The sequence below is a fragment of the Eschrichtius robustus genome, chromosome 6, assembly GCF_028021215.1.
Source record: "Eschrichtius robustus isolate mEscRob2 chromosome 6, mEscRob2.pri, whole genome shotgun sequence".
Taxonomy (NCBI): Eukaryota; Metazoa; Chordata; class Mammalia; order Artiodactyla; family Eschrichtiidae; genus Eschrichtius; species Eschrichtius robustus.
Genome location: NC_090829.1, coordinates 62,059,557 through 62,074,039, shown reverse-complemented (window position 1 = coordinate 62,074,039; position 14,483 = coordinate 62,059,557). Strand labels below are relative to the sequence as shown.

Here is a 14,483-nt window from a genome sequence, read left to right as displayed (position 1 = left end):
CAGAAATAAAGAGGATTAAAAACAAACAAATGATATTCAGTAGAGTATCTTTTTATAATCCTAAATGAAAGTTAATGTTTAGCCAATACAAGTTTTTTCTCTGCCTTTTGTAATATTTTGCCTGATACAGGGATCACAGGCACAGTAGGCAATGTAATATACATTCTCCAATTGAGAGACTTCAGCTGTCCATCACTTACCAAAGAATCTTAGGAAAAGCATTAATTTTTAATCTATCAGAATAGCTGAATATCTGATTTTACCTATGAATATGCAGCACACTACTTTTGAGAGAGAAGTTAACTCATTCATGAAAATTTAATGATTCTACGTGACTTTTTAAATTATATACATTAATAATAATTTAGAGGTAATATGATTAGTGTAAAGAACATTAATTTTCAAGTAAATCTTAGCTTTGCTACTTTTAACTGTTGTGATCTTGGAGCTCAGTTTCCAAACAGAAAAAAACGGGGTAACAAGATTATCGTGATGAATCAATGTAATATCTTAGGTAAAACACTAGAATATAGTAGGTATTCAGTAATTGTTAGTTTCTTTTTTCTTCCATATCAGTAAGATCAACTGAAAAAACTAAATTTCTTATCAGGATAGGGTCTCAAAACTATTCTGAGTCGAATTTGTTCATAATAAAATCTATCATAATAACTATTTATTAGAGTTGAATCAATATAATTAAAATAAAATATAGTCACTCACCAGAGAATCCCTCCATAAAACAAAGAAAATACAAAATAGAATAAAATAGATCCCCAGGTAACAAGATGATTGATCCAGGTCCAAAAATGAGTTTCCAAAGCCATCTAAAAAAATAAATTAAAAAACCCTTAATATAAATTAATAAATCTTTAACTTCTCAGCTAAAACTTAAGAATAAAATGTATTAATTATAAGTGACTAAGGTTGCTATGGCAAAGTCCCTCAGAAGATAAATATTAATGAAAAGATCCTAGTATGAAATTCAACAATTTCAAGTTTATAGTATTTTTCTTCTGTGAGGAAGCAGTATTAAAATTTCATGAGTACTTTATTCAGAACTCCATGGCCTAAACCAGCTTGTGTTGTCTTGTGTTACAGAGAGAAGCAGAATTTCGGAGATGAGTATTGAGGGGTTAACCTTTATCTGACCATAAAAATCAGCTGAGGCTTTCCAAAATAATGAATTTAAAAAATGGATTCATAATGAATCTTTTGACAAAAATTAAAATGAATTATTAAACTAGGCATCCATGAAATTATTCATGACTGAAAAAGGAAAATCTATCAATAAAGAAATGAGGAAAATTAACTAAGAATTATGCAGACACAAAATGTATCCATGCTTCTAATTTCTGCACCATACCTTTACTGTGACTGTAATAAGCATGACTGTGAAGACCAAGGTACCAAATGTCCAATTTCCAAACATCTAAAACAGAACAAATAAACCAGAATTGCATTATGGGTTAAAATGATGCTAAATCAGAAGTGACGCAAACTAGTGTACATTCTTTACTAAAAATCATTTGCATCATTTACGCCAGTTACATTTGAAATCTGTGACTAGATAAGTTAAAGGAGAATGAGAAGAAACACCATAAAGCATTATCATGTTTATTATTATGTAAAATGATTCTTTGGATAACATTATCAGACTGGAAACCCAAAGATGGGTTTGGAATTATGTGGCACAGTTTTTAGTGATAATGATATAGCTGTTAGTGACTGCTTTACTCCTATCACAAAGTAAAAATGATAATAAACCCTGTTCAATCACAATTATTTTCTGAAACCATTCCAACCAGAAGTCACAGCAGATCACCTGCCACTGTATTTCTGGACACACCATAGAAAGAGCAGGTAAAAATAAATTTATACACAAAACCAACACCTGAAAGGAAAGATAATGGCCAGTGGACCTATTCAAGGGATTTCACGTAAAAATGCAGTTAATGCCAGTTAGATAGTATTGCCCTGGGCTTTATAGCCAAAACTTACTAAGGCCTATTAAAAATGCAGAATCCCCAAAGAATGTCAGGATTTAATTTCCACAAATAAGAGTACAACCAGAACTTTACGTTAATTTAGTTTACAAAGTAGTCATAATCTTTACCATTGGTTTAAAAAAGTTATTTAAAACATTGGTTGTTTAAAAAAAAAAAAAAAGATGGGCTTTCCTGGTGGTGCAGTGGTTGAGAATCTGCCTGCCAATGCAGGGGACACGGGTTCGGGCCCTGGTCTGGGAGGATCCCACATGCCGCGGAGCAGCTGGGCCTGTGAGCCACAACTACTGAGCCTGCGCGTCTGGAGCCTGTGCTCCACAACAGGAGAGGCCACGATAGTGAGAGGCCCGTGCACCGCAATGAAGAGTGGCCCCCGCTTGCCACAACGAGAGAAAGCCCTCGCACAGAAACGAAGACCCAACACAGCCAAAAATTAAAAAAATAAATTAATTAAAAAAAAAAAATACAGGTTCCGATGGCAATAAAACTCATCTAAGTAATTAAAGATAAACCACAACCTCAGTGCTTATAAAATTATTGTTTACTTTAAAATACTTAGTATATTGCCTGGTATAAATAAAATACTCAACAAAAATTTTTAAAATTTGTATGGAAACACGAAAGACCCTGAATAGCCAAAACAATCTCGAGAAAGGATAATGGAGCTGGAGGAATCACACTCACTGACTCCAGACTACGTTATAAAGCTAATGTAATCAAAACAGTATGGTACCGGCACAAAAACAGACATATAGATCAATGCAACAGGATAGAAAGCCCAGAAATAAACCCATGCACCTATTGTCAATTAATCTATGACAAAGGAGGCAATAATATACAATGGAGAAAAGACAGTCTCTTCAATAAGTGGTGCTGGGAAAATTGGACAGCTACACATAAAAGAATAAAATTAGAACATTCTCTAACACCATATACAAAAATAAACTCAAAATGGATTAAAGACCTAAATGTAAAACTTCTAGAGGAAAACACAGGCAGATCACTCTTTGACATAAAATGCAGGAATATTTTTTTGGATCTGTCTCCTAGAGCAATGGAAATAAAAACAAAAATAAACATATGGGACCTAACTAAGCTTAAAAGCTTTTGCACAGCAAAGGAAACTATCCACAAAATGACAAGACAACTTATGGACTGGGAAAAAGTATTTGCAAATGATGCTACTGACATGGTATTAATTTCCAAAGTACACAAACAGTTCATGCAGCTTAATTATCAAAAAGACAAACAACCCAATCAAAAAATGGGCAGAAGACATAAACAGACATTTCTCTAAAGAAAACATACAGATGGCCAACAGGCATACGAAAAGATGCTCAATATAACTAATTATAGGAGAAATGCAAATCGAAACTACAATGAGGTATCCCCTCACACTGGTGAGAATGGCCATTATTAAAAAGTCTACAAATAGTAAATGCTGGAGAGGGTGTGGTGAAAAAGGAACCCTCCTACACTGTTGGTGGGAATGTAAATTAGTGCAGCCATTTAGGAGAACAGTATGGAGGTTCCTTAAAAGCTAAAAAGAGTTGCCATATGATCCTGCAATCCCAATCCTGGGCATATATCCGGAGAAAACTCTAATTTGAAAAGATACACAGACCCCAGTGTCCACAGCAGCACTATTTACAATAACCAAGACATGGAAGCAACCTAAATGTCCATTGACAGGTGAATGGACAAAGAAGATGTGGTACATATACACAATGGAATATCAGTCAGCCATAAAAAAGAATGAAATCATGCCATTTGCAGCAACATGGATGGACCCAGAGTTTATCATATTAAGTGAAGTAAGTCAGAGAAAGACAAATAAAATATGATATTGCTTAAATGTGGAATCTAAAAAGTGATACAAATGAACTTATTTACAAAAGAGAAATAGATTCACAGAGATAGAAAACAAACTTATGGTTACCAAAGGGGATAGCAGGGGGTGGTGGTGGGTGGGAGAAGATGAATTAGAAGTTTGGGATTAAAATATACACACTACTAAATATAAAATAGGTAAACAACAAAGACCTAATAGCACAGGGAACTATACTCACTATCTTGTAATAACGTATAATGGAAGAGAATCTGAAAAAGAATATTTATATATATATATAACTGAATCACTATGCTGTATACTTGAAACTAACAACACTGCAAATTCACTACACTTCAGTTAAAAAAAATAGCTTAAAAGGCAAAAAAAAAAAAAGAATCAATAAATAATGGTTATTATAATCAACAATGAAACATTAATATTCCTTCATTTGAGGGTATTTTGGGGAGTGTGTCATGAGGAAAATAATGGAAAAGTCATATTGACTTTTCCTGCTTTTATCATCTCTAGAAATGACCTGGAAATACTGAAAAATCATTGGATCTCACTTAACTCAGCTCTTAAGAGAGCCAGCTCCTCTTTCAGGGATATGGAGATAGGTAATTGATGCAGTCAGGGAACCTGGGCCTGGAAGTGGTAACAACCACACATGTCTATCCTTCAGTATATGGTTTTACTGGGCCCAGACTGGGGCTAGTTACATGGTATCTTCCTTAGAAGCAGAGGACAATTTAGGGCTCCTTCTAGCATTCAAGGCCCTAGAGGGAGCTGTAGAAAACACATTCACATTCTCTCTGTTTTTTGGATAAAATTAGCACAAGTTATGTATTTCAATTGCATCAATCAGTTAAGACTCTTTCCACTCTGATTTCCCCTTAAATTAGCTTAGGTGGTGATGAAGTGAGTGGCAGAGGGAATTTTGGGGATCTGGCAAAAGAGAAGTTGAGTAGGGCTTATTACATTGGCTTGGGTTAAGTGGGACCTATTTATGTCACTCATAATCACTTTCACATATACTTGTGTTTGTAGTTACAGTTCTTTCCCTTAAAGAGGGCCTGCCAAAACGAGTAAGGCTTAGATTACCCTACTGAACCTGGATCTGCCCCTGCTCAGAAGAGACAGATGCTCAAAACACTTTCTAACACAATTTGTTTTTTTTGAATCACTTCCTCTAACTTAATTTGTTATCTAATTAAATAAAGCCAACCGTGTATTCCAAATTAAAAAGGATCATTCATTATTCATTTGTACACTCAAGAAATAGTAATTGAGCATCTATTCTATGCCAAGTACCATTCCAGGCCTTGGGGAATAAAGCAGCAATAAGGTAAAGTTCCTGACCTCAAGGAGCTTACACATAGTGGAGGAGGCAAAAAAATAAATAAACCTAAAAATACATACTTTCAGGTAGAGAGCCCGTGCTCTGCAACAAGAGAAGCCACCACAGAGAAGCCTGCGCACTGTAACAAAGAGTAGACCCCGCTCGCTGCAACTAGAGAAAGCCCGTGCGCAGCAACAAAGACCTGATGCAGCCAAAAATAAAAAACAAACAAACAAATAAAAGAAAATAAATGTAGAGTAAGGGGTCGGGAAGTGATGGAAGGTGAGGGAGATGGGATTTTACTGGAGTCAGCTAGAAAGGCCTACTCAAGCCAGTGACATTTCAGGAGACCTGAATGAATAAGGGAGTCAGTCAAATGACCACGTGAGAGAAAAGCATCCAGGCAGAGAAACAGCAAGTGCAGAAGTCCTAAGTCAGGAACTAACTGGTCTGAAAGAGCAAGAAAATCAGTGTGGCTGGAGTAGAGTGAATAAAAGGGAGGGTGGAAGGAAATACAGCCCAAGATCTTTTCATTTTTAAAAGATCACTTGGGCTACTGTGTGGAGAACAGATAGTAGGAAGGGGAAGAACAGAAGCAGGAGCAGGAAGAAGGCAGTTACTATGGTCTCTGAAAGAGATGGTGATGATCTGACTGGTGTGGAGGAGGAGAGAAGCAGAAACATCCAGGATATGTGTGACATCAGAACCAATGCGATTTCATATGGGTTGTGAGAGAAGAAGTGAAATGAAGGATGATTCCTAGATTTCTGCCTGAGCAGATGGGTAAAAGGTAGTTCCATTTATTAATAAATATAAGAAGAATTGGAAGGGAAACGGGTTTGCAGAAGACATAAAAAAATTCTGTTTAGCAATATTAACTTTGGGATTCTTATGAGACTTACAGGCAGAGAAGGTAGTTAGTTATTTGAATCTGATAAGCAACTGGCAGAGATGTAAAATTGGGAGTTCAGCATATAAGCAGTGTTTCAACCATGAGAAGGATGAATTCACCCTGTGTACAGATAAAGAAAAGATGGCACAGCACTGAGTCCTAGGCCACTGCTCCACATAGAACAGTTAGAACAGTGGTTCTCAAGTTGGGGGCATTTTGCCTCACGGTGGACAGTTGGCTGGATCTGAAGACATTTTTGGTTGTCATAACTGGGGGGGGGCGGGTTAGGGGTGCATGCCTGTGTGCTACTGGTATCTAGTGGGTAGGCATGCTGCTAAACATCCTACAATTCATAGGGTGAACCTCCACAGCAAAAAGCTATCTGGCTCAAAATGCCATTGGTGCAGAGGTTGAGAAGCCCTGATTCTGAGGGTAGGAGGTGAAGACTGAAAAGGAACAGTTGGTAAGGAAGCCAAAGTAACTTACAGAGGCTGAGAGAAGATAATGTGGCAGGCAGGAAGTCTTCAAAAATTGTACCCAATGGTTGAGTTCAAAAGGGCTGAGGCACGCTCTTAGATTTAGCAATGAAGTGGTGGCTGGTGACCATAAAGAACATGGTTTTGATGGGCGTGCTGGGGGTGAAAGCCCCACAGGAGAACATTCAAGGGAGAAGAGGAGGCCAGAAAGTAGAAACAGTAAAAAATATAACTTCTCCAAATTTTGTAACAGGTCTAACTTAACTACACATTGATCTATAAAAGAATTATCTTCTAATCAGTTGTTCAGTTCTCCAGTACAAACTATCTCTTTATTATTGGTTTTAAACATTGACCAATTGTTGGGTGATACCATAAGAAGCAAGGTATATTTTTCTGTTCTCTGTATATGATGTAATTTTCTATTAATTACTTGGAATATTGTTAGTGCTTTAAATATTTGTCTCATGAATAAATGAACACACAGGGAAATTCTGTAATGAACTAGATAATCAAAGATATTTTAATCATACAAGCTTTAATTAAAAGAAATCTGTATCTACTGACAGGAATTAAATTGCATATGTGTTCTTGAATGACCTGATTGGTAATTATGGTGGTTAAATCATTTGAATGAAAGTAAAGGATACTGAATTCTCGGTGGAGTACGAATATAAAATAGTATATTTCTATCTTAACACAGAGCTCTTATCACTTGATGGCTAGGTTTCAACAGCTGATGACATGTATAGTGTGAAAGAGAAACTAATTAAAGATAGGAAGTAAGGGGAGAAATCATCAACATTAAAAAAAATAGTAGTAAAACTACAAAAAGGTTTATTTTTCTCTTTCTCTCAAAATTACAACCTGAAATTTCAACTCCTCCATTCTGTGTTGCTGATTGTTTCCCCCCAACTAATCTGGCAAACAGTCCAGACCTAGAAGGCTTGAATAAGAGGTGAAGAATTACTTTTTCATCCTTATTCTTTCCTTTGTCATCTGATTTTTAATGTGGTGGAACAGTGAATATATAGTTTAGAACGGGGCCGAGGGTCTGACAATTCCAGCTTCTCTACTGGAGAAGTCTAACTGGAATTAGAATACTCTAATGGTTTTTCCCTTTTTCTCCGATCCCACATTTTTTTGAATTTCAATTACTTTAGTTTTCCAAACTGGGTATAATTCCTTAAAGAGAGAAAAAAAGAAATTAATGGTTGACATTTTTCTTTGCGTTTCTGTATACTTCAGTAAAACAAAACCAAAACAAATTTTAAAAACCCTTATTTGGGAGGGATCTCATTTTAAACAGTAGTTATCTAGATTGTAATTTTCATATCAGACCACTGAGAATGAGTGGAATAGGTATTAGTGTTTAAGTTCCTGAGTTAACAAAGGATTCTTTTTTTCTTTATTCTCTTTTTCTTCTGAAGCCTTCGGTTGAAACCACTAGACAAGCAGAATGTCATGGAATGTTGGGATGGGAACTCAGCTACCTCTGAAACTATTCTCCCAATATTTTTCTCCCTACATCATCTTAGTTTTCCACTCTTACCACATGACTAAAATTCCCTCTGTTCTGTTTCCTTCACTATAAATTTTTTTTTAATTCTTCTAATATACACTTACCCAAGCCACGATGCCTTTGCCATTGCATTCTATGGAAGTTTGCTTTAACTGGAGGTGAACTCCTGTAATCTAAATTGTTCCTCTCATACTTTCCGTATCTATAATCTTAAGTAACATCTTCCCTTGTCTATAACTTTAAATAGATTCTTCCCTGAGAAAGTTTCTTTGTGAGATCACAGAAAGGCAACATAAGCTATTTCCAAAAATATTCTGGACAACAGCAACACTGTTAGAACAAGTAGTGTCCCAATATGAGAACACTTACTCTGTAGAGATAAACAAAGGAGATAAATTTTTCTTTTTTAAAAAACATAGTCATTTGCTTTTAGTACCTTTGTAATTTATAGTAACCTTAATAAACATTCTTCGTTGGTGTTCACCTCCCAATTACTTAGCTTCTAAAAAAAAATGATTTCATAGGTGTTCAAATTCATAGAAGCAGAAAGAACGGTAAATTCCAGGAGCCGGTAAGAAGGGAAATGGGTAGTTCTTTAATAGGCACAGAGTTTCAGCTTTGCAAGATGAAAAAGTTCTGGAGATCTGTTGCGTAACAATGTGAATTTACTTAACACTACTGAACTGTATTCTTAAAAATGTTAAGATGGTAAAAAAGTATCAAATTATAAATTTTAAATATATGCAGCTTATTGTATACCAACTATACCTCAATTAAGCTGTGTTTTAAAAACTAGTATCACGGAAGTCAGTTTTTTCTATTATTCTTGGAGGAGTTAACATTTTTTAAAAGTTACATTAAGATCTCTAACAAAATACATTATAACAATTTTACCTTTTGTCAAAATTCAATTAATAAAAAAGAAATGATTGTTCTCTTCTACAAAGCCTGTTAAAAAACACCAACTCAAAGTTGATCTTGTTGGATTACAGAAATAATATGAAGTTTTATGTTAAGCTCATTTTCAACTTTGGAAAAAAAAAAATGAAGGGACTTCCCTGGTGGTGCAGTCGTTAAGAAACCGCCTGCCAATGCAGGGGACACGGGTTCGAGCCCTGGTCCGGGAATATCTCACATGCCGCAGAGTAATTAAGCCCGTGTGCCACAATTACTGAGCCTGTGCTCTAGAGCCTGCGAGCCACAACTACTGAGCCTGTGCTCCACAATGAGAAGCCACCGCAATGAGAAGCCCGCGCACTGCAACGAAGAGTACCCCCGTTCACCACAACTAGAGAAAGCCCAAGCACAGCAACAAAGACCCAACACAGCCATAAATAAATAAATAAAAAATAAATGAATTTATAAAAAAAAAAAAAAGAAAAAGAAAAGATTACCCAAATAAATATTCACCAAATTACAAATCTGACTTTTTGACAAATGTTTGTGATAAGATGATACTGAGGTATTGGAAGACAAGCCCCAGTTTTTAACTAATACTTATATTCCAAATACTTTGAGTATTTTAAGCCTGCATAAGGCTAGACAAATTTTATATGAGTTTAACTCTTCTAATATTTAGAAGAAAAACAATTAAAAATTAGTCAGTAGTTCAGTCCTCTTAATATATTTTTTTGTTCTCTGGCAATCAAGGAGTGACAGTAAAGGGATATCTTTTTTTATGGTGCTTGGAAGGTAAAGATCTGTCCATAGGAAAGCAGTTTATAGACACATACACAAACAGGTACTCAGACATGTCATATACATTCTTCTAGTCTTTCCAAATCTCAGAGAAAACTTATCAGGATTCTTATATTTTACTAAAAGAAAAGACCTATTAAAAAGATCTGAGGGGGGCTTCCCTGGTGGCGCAGTGGTTGAGAGTCCGCCTGCCAATGCAGGGGACACGGGTTTGAGCCCTGGTCTGGGAAGATCCCACATGCCGCGGAGCAACTGGGCCTGTGAGCCACAATTACTGAGCCTGCGCATCTGGAGCCTGTGCTCCGCAACAAGAGAGGCCATGACAGTGAGAGGCCCGCGCACCGCGATGAAGAGTGGCCCCCGCTTGCCACAACTGGAGAAAGCCCTCGCACAGAAACGAAGACCCAACACAGCCAAAAATAAAATAAATAAATAAATAATTTAAAAAAAAAAAAAAGATCTGAGGGGAATATATGAAGAATAAATAGTTCTTTCCTAAGTAAAAGAGAAGTTAAGAATGAATGAATGGATACTTCAAAAATATTTGTTGAGGGAGCTCCCCGGTGGTCTAGCAGTTAGGATTCGTCACTTTCACTGCTGTGGCCCAGGTTCAATCCCTGGTCAGGGAACTGAGATCCTGCAAGCCACATGGCATGGCCAAAAAAAAATTGTTGAAAATTAATTAATACCTAGAATATTCATGATACTGCTAGGCCCATCACAAAAGATGGGGGCAGAATCTTAACTTCCCCTGAACTGTCTTGCCCTTCGTGGATCCCAAACTACTGCAACTCTTTCTCCTCCTCCTTTCTCAGGATCATTCGTTTGCACTGACTTCATCTTCACCTCTAGCCACTTCTCTTCCCAGTACTTCCCCCTAATATTTTCTACTCTAGGTCCTCCATTGTTTGCAGATATCTTGGGCATACAAGAATAATTACTGGAAAACAGAAAGCATTCAACCCATGTCGAAAAAGACTTGCAGTATAGGGAGGCGTAAGAGGGAGCTGGAGTGAAAGGACAGGGACCTGTGGGCTCAATGTTGAAGAATAGACAGTCATAAGACTGACTTTGGGAAAAAGAGGCAAGAGCATTCTAGAGAGAAAATACAGTAATGGCTTGGAACTAGAAATGAGCACTGCATGTTCTGAGAGAGCCAGCAAGGACAGTTTAACTTACACCGTTAAAGAGGAGAGTTTCTGGGAGAAGTAGATTAGGGGGGACTGGGTAGGACAGGGTCTTCAATATAATGATTTGGTAGTAATAATAACAAGTAATACTGCTAAGATTTATTGAGTACTTCTATATGCTAGCCACTATGCCTAATGCCCTACATGTAGTATGTTGTTTATTCCTCACAGCAAACCTATAAGGTAGTAATCATGTTCCTAATTTTGCAGCGAGGAAACTGAGTCTTAGAGAAGTTAAAGAACTAATCCCAAATCACTCAAATGATAACTTCAGGTGCCAGGATGTAAATCCAATTTGACTGATTGCAATGTATGCTTCTTTTCCACTGTTTCTACAGGGAGTGGTAGATTAATTTCTAGTGGTATATATGAGTGGTAGAACCGGTAGGCTAAAAGGGGAAGTTTATGACGTACAATTTGAGTTAAAAAAAACAATAACAGGTGGTAAAAAGAAGAAAAACTTTTGTACTAAAGGGCCAACAACAATTTACACTTCATTAAGATTTGGGCCAACAACAATTTACACATCATTAAGATTCTTTTCTTTTGTATAAAGCATGCTCAAGATTTAATTTTAAAAAAAATTATTTATTTATTTGTTTGTTTGTTTGGCTGTGCTGGGTCTTAGTTGCGGCATGCAGGATCTTTGTTGCTGCGTGCGGGATCTTGAGTTGCGGCATGTGAACTCTTAGTTGTGGCACGTGGGATCTAGTTCCCTGACCAGGGATCAAACCCGGGCCCCATGCATTGGGAGCACGGAGTCTTAGCCACTGGACCACCAGGGAAGTCCCCAAAGATTTAATTTTAAAAGTCACTAAAAACTAGAAACAAACCTAAATTATAAGTATTCTTAAATGATTTATGCCATGTAATGAATATTATGTAGCTGTGAAAAAATATCTTTGAAGCATTTTTAATAACATGAAAAATCACTTAGACTATAGTAAGGGGATAATTATAATAAGCCTATCATTGAGAAATAAGGGGATAAGTTATGAGGTTAATGAAAAATAGTAAAAAAATAAAAAAAGAATGGAAGAAAATACGTAAAAATGACAGAAATAATTACACCTGGGTAGAAGGAGAACAGGCGGTTTATTTTCTTTGTATATTTTTCCTATGAAGTATTTCAAATTTACCATAATGGGCACATGTTACTTTTAAAATCAGAAAAAAAAGTAGTAACTAGCAACAAGAGAGATCTCTTTAACTTCCTTTTCATCCAATGACATCTTCCTTCTTTCTTAACTCTTTTCCCCTCTTCACTCTGTCCAGTTTCAGCCCAGTATTTCAGGTGGAAATGGGCATGCTCACTCATATATCTATACGTTTGATGGTCTTTGCACAAGTGGCAATACTGCACAGAAGGGTACCAGGCTAATACTTGTTTCTCAAAGGAATTTAGGATCTTGGCTAAGCACATAGGCTTTGAAGTTATACAGATCTGAGTTTGAATTATACTCTTGTAATTTATTTACTATGTGACCTGAGGCAAGTTTCTTAACCTTTCTGAGGTTAATTTTCTAATATGAAAAAATATTCTCCTCATACAGGGTTATTACAATTTAGTAAGCTAATACATGGAATATACCTGGCAGAGAGAAAAAAATTCAATGAAAGGTTGTTATTACTTGGGGGAAGTGCTGTAACCTTCATGTTACACAAACTAGATTCATATATTTGTCCAAACCAGGCTAAATATGTCCTCAAAAGTAGAGTGGCAATAATACGTATGTTCCATTTCTACATCCTAAAGGGATCTGCATGGTTAAAGCCTCTCTAAAATTGAAACCCATTTCCTTCACTGCACTTGAATATTTTGTTATTTTACTTGTTTATTTTCTGTATCCCTCACAAGACTCTTAAGCTCCATAACTGAGTGTGTTAGTTCCTCTCATAAATCCAGACACTGGTATAGAACATGGGAATGGTTGGTCCTCAATAAATATGTTTGTTGAACAGATAAAACTTCATATTCTCCCAGCTGCAAACCTTGTATCTCTGTTTCTGCAAATATACTGAATATTTTGGAGTACTTAAGTACTGCCAATGGAAAAGATAAACTAAAGGTGACAAGCATTTCCAGTCTACCATAGTACCACAGCTGTCATTTCTTTTCCTCTGACCCATCTAGCTAAGCCTAGAAAGAGAGGCCTAGTTCTGCAGAGTCTCTCAACATGAGCACTCCAATCAGGACACAGAAACAACGTACTGTGTGGTACTCCTTTCCAATTTCACATTTCAGAAAAATGGCCACTCTGAACAGTAACTTGACATCCTCAGAATTGCTGGAGTGCACTGAAAAGTACAGTAGCACTTCCTAAGCATACCACCGCCCCCACCCCCCCCCAAAAATTCCTGCAATTAAAAGCAAAAACCTAAACATTAAGTCCTTATTTCTCATCTCAAAAAGCTGAATCATAATATCTCTCCAATGGGATTATTGTGAGGATTAATGGAAATGGGGCATGGAAAGCACTGAACACAATAGTTAAGTACTAAATAAACAGTAGCCATTGTTAAAACACAATCCTGAAGTGAACATCATGCAGGGGCATGAACACATCCCCTTGTGTAAATTAATTTTTGAACAGCAAAACTGCTTAGGTAACTTGAGTTTCATATTACAATTACACTGCATTGCCTTTCTGTTTTAATTCTCATTTGTATAAAATTCTATTAAGTAAAAAAAAGTTAAAAACCTTTTTATAATTGCATTTTAATTTAATACCTGCAATTTTATAACTTAAATGGAATTTTACTTTATTTTGTATGACAGAAAGTTATCAAAAGCCAAACTAAATTATTAAAAATGTTCTTTAAAAAACTATATATTTTACCTGGCCATTTCCAAGCAGAGATGTATCTTTCCCTATTAGAAAATAGGATCCAAAAAAGAAAATAAAGGCATGACTGAAACCCAAGATGGTCCAATAAAGAAACGTTTTCATGCTTAGTTGACGGTTTTTACTAATGTCTCTGCAAATTAAAAAAAAAGGAAGAAAAAAAGAAATGTATTAGGACTTATTATACCTACTAAATAATTATTACAGTTTGATAATTAAAAAACAAGATGGATTTTTAATTTAAAATTGCTTAAAAATTTTAGCAGAAAGAATAAAACCTAGTTTACAAACCACTGCTTATAATATACATCTGTGTAACAGCTTATAATTCTCATAACATTCAAATACATTTTCTCATTTAATAAAGAAATATGATATAGGCATAATACTTCAGTTTAATTGTGAAAAGTTGATTTTTCTTTGTTATATTCTTTTTTTTTTTTTTGGCTGCGCCTCATGGCTTGTGGGATCTTAGTTCTCCGACCAGGGATCGAACCTGGGCCCCAGAGAAGTGAAAGCCTGGAATCCTAACCACTGGACCGCCAGGGAAGTCCCTCTTCGTTATATTCCGTTGTAAACATTCAGTCATTCTGCCATGATTGTTTCTTTTTAGTGGAGTCATCTGAGTTAGGTTCAGCACTGAGGCTCCTAAATCAGTTCTTGTCTATCAATAGCTATTATGAGAA

General features: G+C 36.1%; 1 protein-coding gene across 3 annotated transcripts in view; it reads right to left on the bottom strand.

Annotated features, from left to right (window-relative positions):
- ATP11B (ATPase phospholipid transporting 11B (putative)) overlaps nucleotides 1–14,483 on the bottom strand; it is a 126,167-nt gene that overhangs the window by 19,774 nt on the left and 91,910 nt on the right. For all 3 annotated transcript variants that reach the window (XM_068546299.1, XM_068546297.1, XM_068546300.1), the window contains exons 25-27: nucleotides 13,792–13,930; nucleotides 1,364–1,429; nucleotides 721–824 (exon numbers count right to left, since the gene is read on the bottom strand). In XM_068546299.1, coding sequence (XP_068402400.1) covers nucleotides 721–824; nucleotides 1,364–1,429; nucleotides 13,792–13,930 — 309 coding nt within the window. The remainder of the gene's footprint in view (nucleotides 1–720; nucleotides 825–1,363; nucleotides 1,430–13,791; nucleotides 13,931–14,483) is intronic.